Genomic DNA, 17700 nt, shown 5'->3' on the forward strand with positions numbered 1-17700 from the left:
TTTTCGTGGACATAATTTGACAATTGTTTATTACAAAACTACATTTTTACAACAGAAGTGACAACCTTTGCATTTCACTGATTAATGAAGTAAACAATACTTCATGACAGTAAAAATGTTAACTTTTCGGTGGAAAGTAAAACTTTTTCCGACCAGCGGATTTATTCGAAGAGTACAAAATGTAAGGACACTTTCTCACAGGGAATGTATTGTAAAATCACAGTTGCAAAAGGCATTAAAATATTTTAAATACAAATCTGCCCTCCCACCAATATACAAAAAAAAAATGATGTACACGGATATACCTAAATATTCTTTAAACATCTCATTAAGTTCGAGTGGTATCCAAGGGCTGTGTATAAACTACCTATTCTTCAAATATCTTTCACAATTTTGCCCTCTCAGTACTAAAACATGAAAGACACTGTAAATGCAATATAAAATGATCACCTGGTAATGTTACAAAAATGATTATTTTGAACGGATACATTGGACACATGTAACATTACGTAAAATTGCATATAGAACTATTCAACACTTCATGTGCAACCAACTTACGCACTGTACAAATGTTTTCATATCCTTATAAACAATGAAAAACTTTGATAGCAAGCGGCAAATTAAGCGCACAACAAAATGTTGCTGAAAGAGTTGGCCGAAGGTTTGCTTCAAGATTTTATGTCTTTGAAGTACGTATATGTATTGGTCACAGAACTCAGAGTCTCAATGGCTGCTACTGGTGTGTTCTACCATTACTTGTAATTGTTAGGTAAAGGGAAATTACGCTGATGGCATCTAAAAGGTTAGAGCACGGCCAAGGAAAAAGAATGCTGACCTACTGGTTAAATGCTATACAGCGAGTAAACACAGAAAGGATGTGATAAAAAGATTACAACATTACACCAGCAAATTGCTGCGAGCCTGTATTTCTTCAGCTACGTAATCAAATTCTCCCTTGGTACATACAGTAGCTTAGTGAAAAGGAACACTTAAACAGTCAATATGGTGAAAGTGAGGCAGTGTTATGAGTACTGTATAATGTGCTTAAAAATATTCTGAAAAAACGTGTAGAAGCACACATAGACGTTAGTGTGGTTTTACAAAAAGCTGTTAAAATGCTGAATAATGTATTAAACTCTTTTTCAACGGGGATAAAATAAAAACAATATCTGAACTGACAATTAAGTTCATGGGCCTAAACATTAACTCTGACAAGTACTTGATAAGTCAACTCAGCAATGGCAACTTAATATCAGTGCTTCACAAAACTATGAAGGAAAACACCTAAAACATAATGACGGAACACAATGTTTGCTGCAGTGCATTGTGGGTGAAAAGTGGCGATAGAAATCAAAGATGGCAGACACGATCGTCAGTCATGCAAGCCTTTGCGTGACTTTACAAGAACCAAACTTGCAGTCTTTTGAAAAAAAAAAGGCAGCTCGTAGTGTGCTTTATACATACAATGGCGCACATGTTACCATGAACCATATTGAAAAATATAGGCCTTCTCAATCTCAGGATCTTTTTGACAATTCTCTATGTGGATGATGTTAGGGATAGCGGGCATACTCTTGTCCCCACCTTTCACCCACAGTGCACCACAGTAAACTTTGCATTACATCAATGTGTTTTAGGTCTATAAGGTGTTGAGTAGTTGGAGCATTTCTGTGCAGTGTGCCTAGACACGGCCTGTGACTCCCCGGCAAGTGGATGTAACACCCTCCCATTTATCAGGATTCTTGCGGAAATAAAAGACCGAGCCCGCCACGATGACCACCAGCACCACCAGGGCGATGACCACCCCGGCCACAAACCCACCACTGACCGTGCCCCGGGCCACGTAGGCGCCTCCCTTGTCCACTGAGAAGACCACCTCCCGCCCCTCCACCTCGGCATCCATCCGCACCCAGTTGGTCAGGTCGTCTGGGTCACTGCGGTAGACACCCACCATGTCGGTGTTGGACTCCAACAGCTTGATGCGCACCTGAAACATCCGGTCGCCCACCGTGAACTTCTCCACGGGTGTGATGACCACAAAGTTGGTCTCGTAGTAGGTGCCCGGGAGGCTGGCCTCACCCCCTTTGGCCTGGACAACCTCATGGCCCCGTTCCGGACCCCACTCCTCGATCTTAATGTCCTCCAGGTGGTCCAGAGTTCCTTGAGTAAAGTCCAGAGATCTGTATGTACACAAAAACAATACAAACAGAACATAGAATCAACCTTTCAGATACAGACTAAGTTTCATAATTGAAACCTGGAACTGATCTTTTGTAAGATCAAACCCCTATTTTGAGCAACAGAATCCAATGTACATCCTATATTTTTTTCTTGGGGGTCTACAAAAAAGTTGGGGGGCAAATGACACGATGTCCCACCCACTTTAAAAAGTGGGAAGGCCATGTCCCCTTCCCAACCCCAACTGATTGATGCACATGCCCCCCACAAATTCCCAGTGCCCCCCCCACTAAAAAAGCACAGATGAATGGATATTGAACGAGGCTAACAAAAGCTTGCCCCCAAAAACACGCCACTGAAAGCTGGTGCCCCCTTGTGCCAGCCCACTAGTAAAATCCTTGCTACGCCACTACCCTGGGTATGAACTAGTGAAGGTTATAGAAGCACCATGTGACTAACTCTCTTGGGAAAATGAGTGGGTTATAAAGTGAATTGGTGAAGTGAAACTTGATATTTCGTCTTCAGGAAAAAATGTGAGTAGATAATCCATGAAATCTCTCTCAGCAGGATAAACATGCAAATAAACCCACCCAGTCTGTGACTCCACTTGGCCACCGGTCCAGCCGACGGCAGTGTATGACACAGGCTCACTGCGGCTGATGATGCGCCCCTTCTGGCTCCGGTTGGAAAAGTTATTGTTGCGTGTGCACATGTAGTGGTAATGCCCCGTCATGGTGACGGCCAGCGGCTTGGCGTCGTAAAACGTTCCCGCGTCGTCCAGTTCGGACATCTCCCCCCGGAACTGATCTATGAGCAAAGAAGGAGAGATCACTTGTTATGGAAGGGAAAGTAATGGACGCAGCACTGTTTCAGCAACTGTGATTACAATTATGAATTGGATGACAACAAGGATAGAGGTGAACATGGTGACTGTGGTGACAGAATGACGGTACTTTTGAATTTTGATGGTGATGATTGGGATGGTGAGAGTGGTGGCAATGACCAGAAAGGTTTCAAAAAATGGTGAATGACGATGACGCTTAACCACTTCCTACCAGGTTGAATTTGCATATTTGGGATGAGTTCCCGGGCGATTTTCAAGATTTTCAGTTTTTAAAGTTCTTCAAAAATTCAAAACTTCATTTACTGGATGCTTAAACAAACACGAATGACTGTCTGGTGGCTACTCTAATCTGACAGGCAACCTCCACTGACGGCTAAGTATTGCAGCCGGGCCTGTCGCCCAGTAAAGAGAGCCCAGATTGTGTGGTGTTGCTTGATTTCCTTTGCTCCCTAAATTGGCCAGTGCGTCGCTGAATGGCAGTGGTGTCTTTTCAAATGCAGCCAGATTAGCGTGCAGCGGCACTGTATCACTCATCATTGGAGTGCTGGAGCACTTTTGTCCCCGCTAATAATCCGTGGGCTCTGAATGCCAGAGACAGTGGTATACTGTCTCAAAACAGTGACGGATTACCTACGCTAAAGCCAGCTGAAAAATTATGGCAATTCCCAGCAGCTCAGTCTTTTGTTTCTAGTGCTGTCTTTTGTTACAAGGCCCAACTCCTTTGTCCGATTTCGGGCACCCCGGCTATGCCTAGAAACCCAACCCCGGCACCAAGTGGTTAATACAAATGAAGACAATGATGATGGTGATAAAAACAATTTTTGAGAAGGTAAGGCCAACATGATGATATGATTTTGAAAGTCCAGTGGCAGAAACAGCATGTGAATTGAACATTTGGACATTGAGTAACTTTCAGTAAAAGCAACATGTAAATTAACCCACCAACTTTGGGGCTCGTCTGTTTGAAACCTCCCCACTCGAAATGGTATTGAATTTGTGTTATTCCCGTGCCCAAAGAGAAACAGTGACAGTCAACAATGAATCCGCTTACGACTGCTGAGCACGGCCATGTCCTGCAGGTCTTCTCGACTGAAGCCCAGGAACGTCGTCCCGTCCAGGTAGCGTGGGTAGTTCCTACCCAGGTGGCCGTTCTTGCTGTAGGGGGAATAGTACCCAAGACCGCCCTCCTCATACGTCTGGCTCTCCAGCAGTACGATGTTGGAGCGGTCGGTTCCCGGCAGGCCCTGGCCATCGTTGTTGTTGGGGTTGGTGTTGGAACCAGTCCATCTTGGAAAGAAGAATGAATAATAAAATTAACTGGCATTTTTTGCACAAAATCCTGGTCTTCACTGTTGAAGCCGGTCAGAAATTACCCCTTTACAACAAGTTCCTTGGGACGCCACATATTACCTTGCTGTAACTTGATGCTTGTATGACATTGTCCCAGAATACAAGCACTCGGGACCTATTTTATTCCTTCTTCCTTGTATGCGGGATGTTCTGTTGAGAGTGGTCTCATTATCAGGGTCCAACCACATGTACATCTATCCTGTGGGCTGTTGACTGCTGGCTGAGGGTGTAATGACTACTGCAACGTGTACTTTCACGTACATTTCATTTGTTGCTGTTACCTTGTTCCTTTTAGAATGTGCATATACATGTAAGCCTACATGTGTGTTTATTTTAAATTGGATGTTTTGCCTTTCAATAACTTATATTTTACAAACGAGTCTCTCTCAAATGATGTAACTTCCAAAAGACTGCCACGTTCATCAGCATTTTAGACTTCAATTTTTTTTAACATGCATCGGCTGTGCTGTATTTCAAAGATATCTGGGTGAACACATGCACGAGTATGGAACATTGCCACACCGCGCACACACGGACCTATTTGCATTGTATACGATGTTATCATTTTCCTATAAAAAGGGCGTCTCATGGGAGAGATCTATACTCAGTGTTGCCTGAAGGCCTTGTAGAAAAATTCACAAGCTTGCTCAGAGTGGGATTCAAATCTACCATCTCCTGCTTCACCAGAGCAGAAGTCTCACCGCTCAAGCACCAAGCTTGCCGGTGAGTGTTTAGCAAATCAGAAAATACGAAAAAAGGAAGAAAGACTTACTGAACGTGGATGTACTCCCCGGGCATGGTTTCAATTCTGTTGGGCACAAAGTCATACTCCACAGCTGGGTACACCTGCACGATGTTCCCCCGCTTACCACGCACGTTCAGATTACGGATGGTGGCGGTGGCCGGCACGTCTGCCGGACGCCTGCGGATGGCGAATGTGTGGGACCTACGAGCGAAAATTCCAGGTAGGTTTGAGCATGGCTTGCCAACATCCTCTGGATGACTATGGCAAAAACTTGGACAGTGTGCAACTGGACTCACCACTGACCATTTTCAGCACTATCTGAATTAACACTCCCGTGTCATGAGCTAACTGAAGATCATGTTTGCTTTCTGTGACTATCAAGATTTATGGTACGTGATGTGACAATTCACGTCTCTTTTTGAACTGAAATACAATTATTGCTTTACATTGAGGGACAACATGCCAGGTAAAACAATACAGAAGTACACTTTGCTCAAGGTTTGATGTACTCAGGGCAAGGTTTTTTTAAACTAACTTGCAAATGCATTGTTCACAATGTTGGAAACAGTTCCAATGATTTGAGTACCTGTCTTGAAAAGTTCTGCCCGTTTGGGCTGTGTTGATAGCCAAGCGCAGCTCAAAGTTTTTGTTGGTCCCCTCGACGCTGCCAAAGACGTCAACTTCTGGGTTGTTTTCAAACACGTAGCCACGGTCCTCCCCTGCTTCCAGATTTGCAAATCCATACCTATAGTGATGAACAATGAAAACAGACATGGAAATAATAAACTATTTGGCCATTAGTATTCTGTTGTATAGGGGCTATGTGTGGAGCCATCTTGCAGGACAGTAGGGTACTTTGTTTCACAGGGAAACCTCCTTTGCACAGACCCTATGGAACAAAAGGTTTGGCCTGCAAGATGGCAGCCATGTAAACCCTCTATATTGTACCAAGATACATGTCGTGTTTTCTGCCCATCTGTACTCTGTTATCTGCTTTTTAACGTAAAAAAAACACAAATTCCTCAAGTTCTTAATAGACCAATTGTACCCGTTAAGTCACCTGACTTATGGTGGGTATCCAACATCAACAAACATAGCGTCCTACCACAGTGAATTGTGTTTTAAGTGTTGTTTACCCAAATTACGCTGATTTTCGGTACAGTACTGAGCACCTCAGTAGTCCGAGTACTGTACCAACCCTCGGCTGTATTTTTTGGTAAATAACACTTAGAACACATGTGCTACGAGAGGCCGCCATGTTTGCTACCCACTATAGGTCACGTGACTCAGCTGACGCAATCTATTGATTGTACCACGCTGCAAACTGCAACACTTAGAAGTTTCTTTGTCCTAAAGCCCAATGCAAGTAAAAAACCACTTTTTAATAATGAGCTGATATCATACATCACATCAATGTACATGTATTTCTCAATTATTTCTAGTGTTCCCAATTTTTCAGAAAGACCAACTCACACACTGCTCTTGTGGCTTATTAAGTGAAGGTCATAAACAAAAATACTCAGTGGTACAGTATGTATGTATAAACAGGTCAATCACTATTCTGTTACGATGCCAAACCAAACAACAGCTAGTCAACCTAGCGTGAAAATTAAATCCCGACTTAAAAGTGATTCATTCCTCCATGTGTGAAAATCTTGCAGAAAAGCCAGTCAATCGACATACTTTGTTGCAACATCCAAGGTGCTTTCCTGATTTCTCCGTGCATTGAGGGAGGCATTCACATTGCCAGACCATCCATCATATTCACCTGTTGAAATATTGTACCTGTAGTGGCCAAAACAAACCCAGAGATTGGGGAAAAGAAGAAATTGACATGACAATTAATGCCAGTCTTAAACGAATATGTAAGTAGCGAACATGAATAAGAACCTAAGAGAATCTCTGTGCACGTGCACAACTTGATGAGATCATAAAAATTTCAGAGCACCAGATTAGGTCAACTCGACATCACATCTCCCATAATCCTTTGCCATATGCCGTTATCTCAAGGCAGCCGCAACCAAGCTTTTGTTTTTACCACTGTGTCCTGAAACATGTTTCGGCTCTGGTTGCTGGTCAGGCTTTTGCAACCTCAGTTAAGCCATTTTAATGCAACTGACATGTACAATTTACCATCTATTTGCCACTTAACATATGCACACCTGCCAAATCTTCCGATTTAATTGGCCTGTTCCAAATTTTAAGTTTTCAGACCACAAAAATGGGAACATTCTGATTTCCATAACACTAAAGAAAAGAAAACCCAAAGTCTCAACAAAAGAGGGCACTGATGCAGAAGAAAGAGGACACTATTTCTAAAAAACAGGGTGCTATTTCTTATGCCCAAATGGCAGTTGGTGCAAATACTTTCATACATGTATGTTCTGATTTCTGACTTTCCAATGTCGGCAGGTTAGTGTATGCCGATAACAACGAAAATTTCCAGTAACAAAATTATGGGTAATTCTTTAATGACTATGTGTAGTTTTATTTCTGGTAGCTAGCAAAACAATGGTTGACTTAAATAAGTCAGAATCCTTGGGTGGTACAAGTTCCGCATAGCACATCTCATTAGTCAGGAAAAACGTCAGAGCACATTCTAAAAACACTATTAACACCTACCGTATTCTCATGACGCATCTTTCGTGCTCAATATTTGGCAGGGTCCAGTTGTACGACAGCGTCTCACCATGGACACCGTTGCCCAGGTGATTGTCACGTGACCAGTGGCTCTCCCGGCAGTCCGGTGCCGCGATGCCGTGGGCAGGGGCTTCTTCCCAGACTCCTCGGGTGCCTGTGCCATCCTGGGCATCGGCTGGATAGACAATGGCCTAGTTTTTTTAAGGGGGGGGGGAAGGGAATGGGAAAAGCCAATAAATTTATGTAGAGAAGTCAGTTTTGATTTGGATTCAATGTAAGACACATTTCAAATAATCCATGTGGCATGCAAACATAAAATTAAGCAAGTGTAAATTAAATTAAGCTTGGAATTTAAGCAGTTTAAAGTTTATGATAAAGCCCGGTGTTTAATCATAATGAAAAATCAAAAACGGCTGGCAAATGTTTTCCAGAAATTAATTGTAGAGCTTTCACTTCACTTGGAAAAATAAAGCCCAAACTGCGTTAATAACTTGCTGTGGACATTTTGTAACTCTACTGTAATCCTGGCTGTGAGAAAGGATTCCTGTTACAGCGTAATAACCAAAGCAAATCGATCCCATCAACGTAACAAAAAAATATTTCTACGACGGCAGTGGTACCTTGCTTGTGCATAGGTCACACACACAATCAGTGCTCACTGAATATATAGGGAGCAGGCTGTTCAAGCATTGAAAAACTGCATACTTATGCGAATGCAACATGCGCCATGTGTACAGGGCAATGCTACCCGTATCACCTACACACTGAACGTGCAGATGTACATGTCATTAATTAGCTTCGAACTGCAGCTGGTAGATAACCCCAGTTACATGTACCAGACACCATATCATTAAGAAGCTGCAACTTGGGGCGAAAGGACAGGAGCTAAGGATTGGTTGATGGTCGTAGAGGTGGAAGAATCAAACTTCACTGTCACCAGGAATGACACATTTGTATTGCTAAGTGCATATTTAATATTTCAAAGCACTGACGTGGAACTGCATGTGTGGTGATGATGTTCAAAGAATGAAATTTCAAAGCATTCAGTTACATGTATGTTATACATGAGACGGCAGGGAAGGGCTGAGCTGGCGCTCCAAGTGTTTGCATCTTTTGCATGAAGATACGGTGAGGATCGCTTGCTTGGTTGGTGCATGCATGTATTGGGTCAGGCGTTTACCTCGCATTCTTCCTGGGTGATGGGGATGATCGGCTGACGAGAGTTGATGTTCTCTGCAATCATCTCCCGAGGCAGGGTGCAGACAAAGCGGGACTTGACGTTGGCACTCTCCGCCTGGTAGTAGGGGCACCGTGTAGCGTCGTTTGTCAAGACTGCTATGTCCTACAATTCCAATTTGAAATAAAAAATAAAAGAGCAATGGTGGTTGGAAGCTAAACGACAAGTCTAAACATGCATGAATGTTCCATCAGAGATTTCCATTCACTGATTGAGAATCCAACAACAAGTCTCCCACGGCAAAAGAATTGCCATTCCAGACTTTTGAAAAGTGACTCTGTACATCACTGTAGGTACACGTAAATATACAACACAGACTACAGGAGTTGTTCGAATAATACACCAGGAACTGTAGGTAATTTCACCGATTTTTACAAAAGATTATACCACAAATCATGCATGATGCACACATGTACCAAAACAAGTACAACACATGTATTCAATACTTACACTTAGGTATGGTCCCCATGTACATGTACAGGTATGCATAAAGCATGTGAATGAACTAGACTTGACTTCGGGGTAATTTCAGAAATTAGGGGTCCAGAAGTGTGACATTTTCGTGTCCTTGTTACATCTGACCTTTGTTGTTTGACATGGAAATATCACCGGAATTGATTTTCAACTATTACTATTTGTTTGGCAGGTAATTTGCATTAATGTGTTCTGAACAAATGAAATCATATGTCAAATGTGACAGGGACACGAAAAGAATGGACCCCTAATTTTTACATGTTGCTTGAAAAGCATTTACATGTATAATACAAACTCAGATAAAGGCAGGGGAGTTTCTCTATGCAAGCAAAACAATGCTATGCTCATCAGCCTTCATCTTTAGGCTCTTGGATCAGACCTACTTGTAAGCACAAAGGTAATCTAATGATCCTGTTTTTCCCGAGTGCAAGCCTTCAATGGCAACCTGACAATGCATGCATCTATGGGGCTTATCTCACCCACCCCTCTTTGCTCCAGGTTTATAAGATTACCCACTTACTATCAGCTGTCACATGCTTTGCTGAATGTTTCAGATATCAGTGAATAAATACTCGGGATAAATAGGGTAACTATACCACCATAAATCCGGCCGAGCATTATCTAAAAAAGTACATGCCCATTTGATACGAACAATCCTGAAACTCTTCAAGAGATTATGCTGTGACGCAAAACAAACTGAATCAACCTGAAAACTGTTAACCTTACTTTTACACCTGCACATGTACAGGTACTCATGTAGGCCTGCATGTACCGTATAACTAACACATGTAATTAACCATGTACCATGCTTGATTAAACTAAAGACACTTGTTGTAATGGTGTGAATATCATGTGTGCAGGTGTTTGTTTTCCATTGCCTTGCAGTCGTTTTTACTTTCCAGACGAAAATGTACACATTTTTACACACAAAGAGGAAATATGAACTTCTCCCGGATCTCGCACAATTGAAAGTACAACTTTAAATAACCACAATATCAAAACACTATTTCAAATCGAACTGTAACTAACTTCACTCCTATCCTGATAGCGAGTGTCTTCGCATGCAAGCTACGTGGTAGCTTCAAGAACTCATGTGACACCTGAGTTCTTGGGGGGGGGGGCAGGGAAGGCGTAATGCCCCAAGATGGGCAAATAACAGAATTCATGAATCACATAAAACACTTTTTACAATTTCATGCTTTCCAAATTCTTCTTAACCAAAAGTTTTCCTTGCGGACACAATTTAGTCCAAACCAAAGATTGAAATTTGTAGTATTTGTAAGTTGGTCCCAACAAAGTTTATATGTAATGGCAATAGTTCTTTCTCCTTTGGCATGGTACCAGTAAGATGACGAAAACAGCGCCAAATATCAGGGAACACTGAAAACACTAAAACTACATGTACATGCCTTACAGTGGTGAAGTCATGAGCAACAGGTATCAGGAAACTTTGGCCAATAACTTGTTTACAAATGACTAGGTATATTTCTCAGTGTTCAGCGCACTTTCCTCGCTTTTTGGCTCAACAAATATCAGCGCCATGGCGTTTCAGCTTACCCTCCATGGCGATGGCCCCCAGTAAGGATAGTAGTCCCTCTCCTCTGGGCACTCATAACCCCTCCTGGTGCCCCCCGGGTTCTGGCGGGTGTACCTTGCCGAATTCCCTTTCAGGTTCTGTTGGGAAAAATGGTCAGATGAAAGACTTGACATGTGATTCACCTTGTAATACACTCCGATTTCAGCCTCTCAAACTGTGCCGCTTGTAATCTTTGCCCCTACTTGAAAATCTGTATCCCCCTTTTTATGTTTTTCTTTTCTGAAGGGATTTATGTGTGCATTCTGAATGCTTTAGGCTTTTGCCCCATTAACACATGCATTACAGCTACGTGCATTGACTTGTGTTGTCCATGTACATGTACGTGCTCCCCACGGTGCTCATAATAATGGACCAGTACTAAGTGTTTGTGTTTCTGGATGTACGGTGCATGTTCGATAAATATTCACTACTTCAGATCCCACCGAAATCTGAAAAGCTATTTCCATGACTTTCCAGGTTTTTTCCATGATAAAACTAGACAATTTCCATGACATTTGACACCATTTTGCCGCGCAAAGTTATTTGGTATTATGACCTGGCAGACTGTCACAGCTACTACTGTAGACAGATAATTTATTATCATTCTATAATCACATCAAAATTGCCCGTCAAAAATGGGAACCTTGCAGAATCTCAATTGACAAAAAGGTTTCCAGGACACTCTATTTTCTCCCAATTTTCCACAAGTTTTCCTTGACTTTCTAGGACCAATTTTTAATTCCAGGATTTTCCATGACCCGGGGAACCTTGTGTGATGTTTTCTTTTCAGCATTTGAGCCCAAGTCAATATTTCTGTTTTCCATGAAAGCATTTTCAGTAAACAAAGCATCCCCTATAAAACACGTCCAAATAACAGGAACGGGATATCTGTTACATCACGTTGCCACATGAGGAAAATATACCCACTTCCTCATACATGCACCTGTAACTGACAGGTAACAATTTCCTGTTACATCAGCGTATTCTTCTCAACCACACTGTCTCATCATTAAGAGATATCAAACAAGACCAACAGACGAACAGGGTGGAGACAATATACATTTATCCTATAATCTTAGCACAAATGTGGCCCCTCCTGCTTTCAAGATTTCCAAGACAGGGTAATTACACAATTGACAATTGACAGGGTCAATTACACAATGCTTAAGCAGCTTACTTCAGACTATATTGTATTTTTATTAGGGATTGTGCTGGTGAATAAGGAAGGTTTAACAATGTCTAATGATGTGGTTGACTGATGATGGTACATGTAGATCTGCTTCAGGGATTATACTGAAGGCTGGCTTTGCACTGAAAAGGGATTTGCCTGTCTGGTCAATAGAAAAGCACCTGCTGTACAATGTACTTCCTGCTAGCTGACCTTCAGTGCTGTACTATAGCACAGAATTTTGGGCAAGGGACACTTCCTTATACAAGCATAATATGCACCTTGCAAACTCATGCTTCCTGAAAAAAATCCAATAATGGTGAAATCAAAGAATGTACATTTATTATTTGAAGCTTAAGTTGAAGTTGCATACACCTTATTCAAAATAATCAAGCATCATTGGGACCCTGGCAGGATGCGATTTGATTCTGGTTGTCAATTTTAGTCATTTTGGCAAGGCTGCGGTTAAAGTTGGGTGGGGGTCCCGGGGGGTGACGTCAAGACTAATATTTACAGATGAGGAGCCATCACACGTACCTGGTCAGCCGTGAAGAGATTGGCCTGTCGCTGTCTCAGCTTGCAGTTAAGGTAGTGATCGTAGGATTCGTGCATGCCGTATTCAATGTCCTGATTACAGTCATACTCAGCGCAGTTACTGGGCCACTCTGGTATGGTGCTGGAAGTGTCAATGTTACAGTTAAAATCATAAAAACACAACAGACATGGCGGTATCAACACAACATTTAAGACGGTGGAGAGCAGACAATATAGTTTCCAGTTGCAGTGATCTATCTTAAGTAATTTCTTAGCAGGCAAGAATCTCTGAATAAAAGAAATGTACAAATAATGTTCCGAAGATCCCAGTAACTACATCAAGACATCAAATACTCATCGAGAGCAGATCGTCTGCGACACTATTGTCAGGATTGTGTTCATGGCTGGGGGAAAGGGTTAGCTATGTGCGACACCTGTTGGACTGCAAAGCATGCCTTATTAATTCAAACAGAAGAGGAACATAACAAAGAAACAAGAACACAAATGATTAACTACTTCCCTCAGGGGTCAATGCTTTTCCAACCCAACTCTGTTAGGCCGTGGGCCGAACCCTCAAAAGTGGCACATTCACCTGGTCGTAGATCCATCTCGGACGAGGTCCCCACACATGTACTGCAGGATGATCTCGCAGTGGGAATTTGGGTCAGAGCAGCTGTGCTGGTTGGTCCTACAAGTCACAGAAACACGATATATCTTGAACAGCACAGCTGACTAATTATCCCTGAAAGAGGGGTAAGGGGTGGAATGGGAGGAATCCTCCTGCCTTCAACAATTTTGGGGAATATCACTGCCATGCATTTTTATTTCACGCCAAGCCTTCAGGAGTTTTTCCAGTCATGTCTTTAAATCAGTTTGACCCCAATGTTATCAAAATCAGACAAAGCATTCTTGCAAAATGCCCATTTTTTCAGTATACAGTAGGTCAGCCAAAAATGTTCACTCTTCCCTTTGATGAGCTCAATGCACCTTCAAATCAACACACACATACATGTACATTAAGGCAACATTTTATTTTCAGATGCTTTATACTGAAGATGATCAATCCTAAATACTGTACTGTACATGTACATACATGTACATACATTACATGGGTAATGCAGTAATGGAAAGAAATTTCAATAATACCACCCATTTCAAGTCTTTCCATGGGCACACTGAGAACTACATGCACATGTGTGCACTGTTTCCATCTATCGAAATCTGTAGCCAAATTGAATTGGACTGGCATCAGTTATTACTGCTATAAGTTTGCCACCCAACTGAATAAAAAGGATAACTGTACACACACAAACCCGACAAGTAAAGTGTGTTGATTAGTGCTCGATTTGCTCACAGATGTCATGCATTTTTCTATACGGTTGACAGGCCACGCGCTTTGCTTTTAAATTACAGCTAACTCTTTTCAATGGAGTATTCTACAAAATCTTTCCAAGAGGAAATAACGAGCCCTGCCTACATGTAAGGCAGTAAAAGTATGTACAAAAAGAGGGATTCAGAACAACAGTACCATTCCACTTGCAGCACTGAACCAGCCATGTATGCCAGACTGCCAACATTGTAACCTCCTCGGTTGTTATTCTGCGAGTCAAATAACCTGGGGAAAAGATGGGAAGGGTGTAATTACACATGGCAGACAGCCGGCGACATCCAAGAACTTTGTATAAAATGTCTTTTGGCCCCTACACAATTCCAAATCTGTATTCTCGTGACTGAAGGATTCCTGCGTGTGGAGTGAGAATATCTCATAGCATTTCTAGCAACCAGAGAAAATGCATACTCTCATCCATCCACATTAGTATAATTAAACCCTGACCTCCCTCAGTCCTCAAAAATCATAATGCTGGCTTTTGATGATTTTGCAGAATTGAGGATAAATAGCAATTGAAGCAAATGATGATTTTCGAGAATTGAGGATGAACGATGATTGAAGCTGATGATGATTTAGGAGGATTGAGGATGAATGCATTTTTGAAAGATAGCAATTTGATGATTTTAAAGGATTGAGGATGGTGCCCAGTAATTTGGGATTAGGGGGTTAGGGTTAACAGAGGTGTAAGTGGCCACTTAAAATAAAATCTAAAAACACCTACAAGTAGGAAGCTGAAATGTAAAAAGTTCCCATACTTTTGTACGAAGACCAGGTACAAAAATGCTGAAATTCAGGGTCAACATCTTACCAAAAAAGCCAATATCAGCTAAAAAGCTGAATTCTCACACCCCTGTATAAGGCCCTAATGAAGAAATACAATTTTTACAATCGGAACACGAAGGGCATACAGGCTTACCCACGCAAATAAAATCAAACACTGAAAAATTACCTCCCTTGTGGAATTCCATGTGTGATGCTGAGGGACCACACAGAAAATGACAAACAAATAAAACAATCTGATCCCCCTTTGAACACGATGAAGAAAGTATCTTTTCTAGAATGTCCCCAATCAAACAAACTGAAACTTACAATTAATAATAATCCTTAAGAATTTGAGAGAATGGCAGTGTCAATTATTAAGTTCCTTGGCCCCTGTTCATGATTTTGTCAGTTGAGAGATCACACTGATTCTGACCTGTTTCCATTGTTTCGTTCTCTCTTGGCCTCATCAAGTCGATTATTGCTCCCCCTATAGTCAAATTCACACAGAAAATCCATTAAAAAGATATTAGTTTAATAAATTGAATACATGTACCGACAATGAGCTTTGGTACTCATTAGAATGGCATGTGACACTGTACAGGTATGTCTATGTGTATAAACTGATGCAAGAGAAGTGAAAGGAATCTTTCACTTTCCGTGACTACATGTACGTACATTATTACACTGGTTAGCACAAAGACATGGCATTTTACATTCCTAAACAAAAGTTGGGTTATTAGCTGTTGGCTTTGGGGTAAACCAGAGGAAACCAAGATAATGTGAATTGAACAAGTAACTTTGGTTTAACACTGGTGTATCATCCATGATTATTATTCAGGAAAAAAATCCTAATAAAGTGGACCCTCACAGTTTTTGAGTGTCAACAAAACCAAGTTTAAAAAGGGGCATCATAAATTAAGGGGGATATTAGTGCAAAAATGTGTGGCTTTAATAACTACAGGTACATGTACTTGAAGGGGGCACAAGTTGAAAAAGTAAGGTTAACTTTACACTGCATGGCACTAAAAAAATGGAGTTCCATGCTTCAGGGAATGCTCTGAATGAAACATTCTAAAAATAAGAGGAGTCACAACAAATTAATGAAGACAAATGTAAATTTGTACAAGTGTATCGACTATCAAATGGTTGCAGGCTCACGTTAGTCCTGCACAAATGTCAATGTTAATGAAAAATATACAAGCACAATGTACGTGTATCTGGCTTTATCACACATACTCATCAAGATCCTTTTACTGTAACATGTCTAATGTGCTATAAGGAATTTCGAAAGACCCATAAGGATTGTAAATCTGATGCATGTTTTCTGGTTTTGTTTTAAACTTGAAAGCTTGAAAGAAAAAAACTGAAAAGTAGAATTTACAAGTAACAGTAACATAGACAGTCAGCCAAGAGGGCTTGTGTGGATAGGACATTCATATGAAAAAACGACAGACAATATAACATGTTTTTTATCGTCATTACATACACACACATGTACAGTACATGTACGTAGCATCTGCTTAACAACAGCAACCAATCACTTGAAAACATAATAACGGAAAGAGTTCAACATACGGACAACACTATTCCCTTAAAATACATGTATAACAACAGCCATCAAAAGGTGGTGACATGTCGTAAAAAGCAAAAACTAGCCTGTTAGCTGAGAAAACTCTGAAACAATTTACTTAGAAAACACTTAGGCCAAGGTTTTTTAGGTAAGTCTCATAGGTCTGTGTACAGAGGCATCAAGTGTTGTCCATGTATGGAACTATTTCAGTCATGTCAGTGGCGTACATGTACTGTAGCTAGGATTTGGGGGGCACCAGCTGACCAGCTTTCAGTGGAGTGGTTTTTGGGCATTGGGGCAAGTTTATGTCAGCTTTGTTGTTCAAAATCCAGTCATTAATTTTTTTCAGGGGGGACAGTAATTTGTAGGGGGTACGTGCCCCCAGCCCCCCCCCAGCTACGCCACTGAACTCTTTCCCAAAATTACATTAATTGTATTGATTAATCATATCCATAATCAAGTATCAGATTTGAAGTTTCAATTAATCTAGGCCTATTACTAGTATTAAAAATCAACTGAACATGCTGAAGGACGCCGGACATTGACGCATGAACATGATGATTGAGGATCCAAAGAATCAAATCCTTCATTCTTGTACCTCTCCTTCCTCCATGCCAAGACCTAGTTCATCCCTATCCATAATGAACTGCACAAATTTGTCAACCAAGCTAGGCCTACATCATGATATATGAAATAAAACGTTAAATTTACCTCGGGTTGTGAAGATACATGTCACCATTCACTCCAACCACTGCCATCAAAAGCAACCCTAATACTAAGCTTTTCAACTTCATTTCTGACGTTGCCCGACACTAATCTACGAATTTAATCAACAGGATTCCTTTCTCTGCGAACCAGCGCAGCAACCTCTCCGAGGAATATGATCGGGCCGAACTGCCAGTGCTAGTGGCAAACATGCAAACAACTATTTTTGACCTGTGACCCTTGTGTGCAGTGAGACGTAATACTAATGCTGGTGCGCAACAAACAACAGCTTTTTGTACCCCTCCGCAAATACAGTGCCATAATCAAATACAACACATTTTGCCATTTAGTCATAAAAATCATGTTTATTTCGCTACATGTATGGCTACATTTTAAATGCATACCCGTTTGTATAGACTATCAATTTCTCAGGCTAATACAGAAATTCTGACCTTGGCGGATTAATCTTGAGTAGGTCGTATACGGTTTTTGCATTGACGTAAAGAACCATTTCAGGAAAAGTGAGT

At 41.4% G+C, this 17700-nt stretch overlaps 1 protein-coding gene across 1 annotated transcript; it reads right to left on the reverse strand.

The window, feature by feature from the left end:
• Positions 1-17350, reverse strand: LOC110987732 (protein DD3-3-like). Its single transcript, XM_022250747.2, has 14 exons — positions 17180-17350; positions 15332-15385; positions 14275-14361; positions 13339-13434; positions 12750-12888; positions 11026-11142; positions 8938-9099; positions 7740-7948; positions 6801-6902; positions 5704-5862; positions 5145-5318; positions 4074-4309; positions 2769-2985; positions 1-2180 (listed from the first exon to the last, which is right to left on the reverse strand). The coding sequence occupies exons 1-14, from the start codon at positions 17260-17262 to the stop codon at positions 1682-1684; spliced, it is 2334 nt and encodes a 777-aa protein (XP_022106439.1). The 5' UTR covers positions 17263-17350; the 3' UTR covers positions 1-1681.
• Between the last annotated feature and the right edge of the window lie 350 nt (positions 17351-17700).

This window comes from Acanthaster planci, linkage group LG04 (assembly GCF_054643075.1).
Source record: "Acanthaster planci isolate LZ-2023a linkage group LG04, COTS_SCS, whole genome shotgun sequence".
Taxonomy (NCBI): Eukaryota; Metazoa; Echinodermata; class Asteroidea; order Valvatida; family Acanthasteridae; genus Acanthaster; species Acanthaster planci.

Bases quoted from the DNA above. Each gene is read 5' to 3' on its own strand.
- LOC110987732 (XM_022250747.2), bottom strand. From the start codon at position 17,262: ATGAAGTTGAAAAGCTTAGTATTAGGGTTGCTTTTGATGGCAGTGGTT. The intron at 13,435-14,274 runs GTACTGTTGTTC...TGTGACTTGTAG, and splicing joins TCAGTGCTGCAAGTGGAATG to GACCAACCAGCACAGCTGCT. The intron at 12,889-13,338 runs GTGAATGTGCCA...TGACACTTCCAG, and splicing joins CGAGATGGATCTACGACCAG to CACCATACCAGAGTGGCCCA.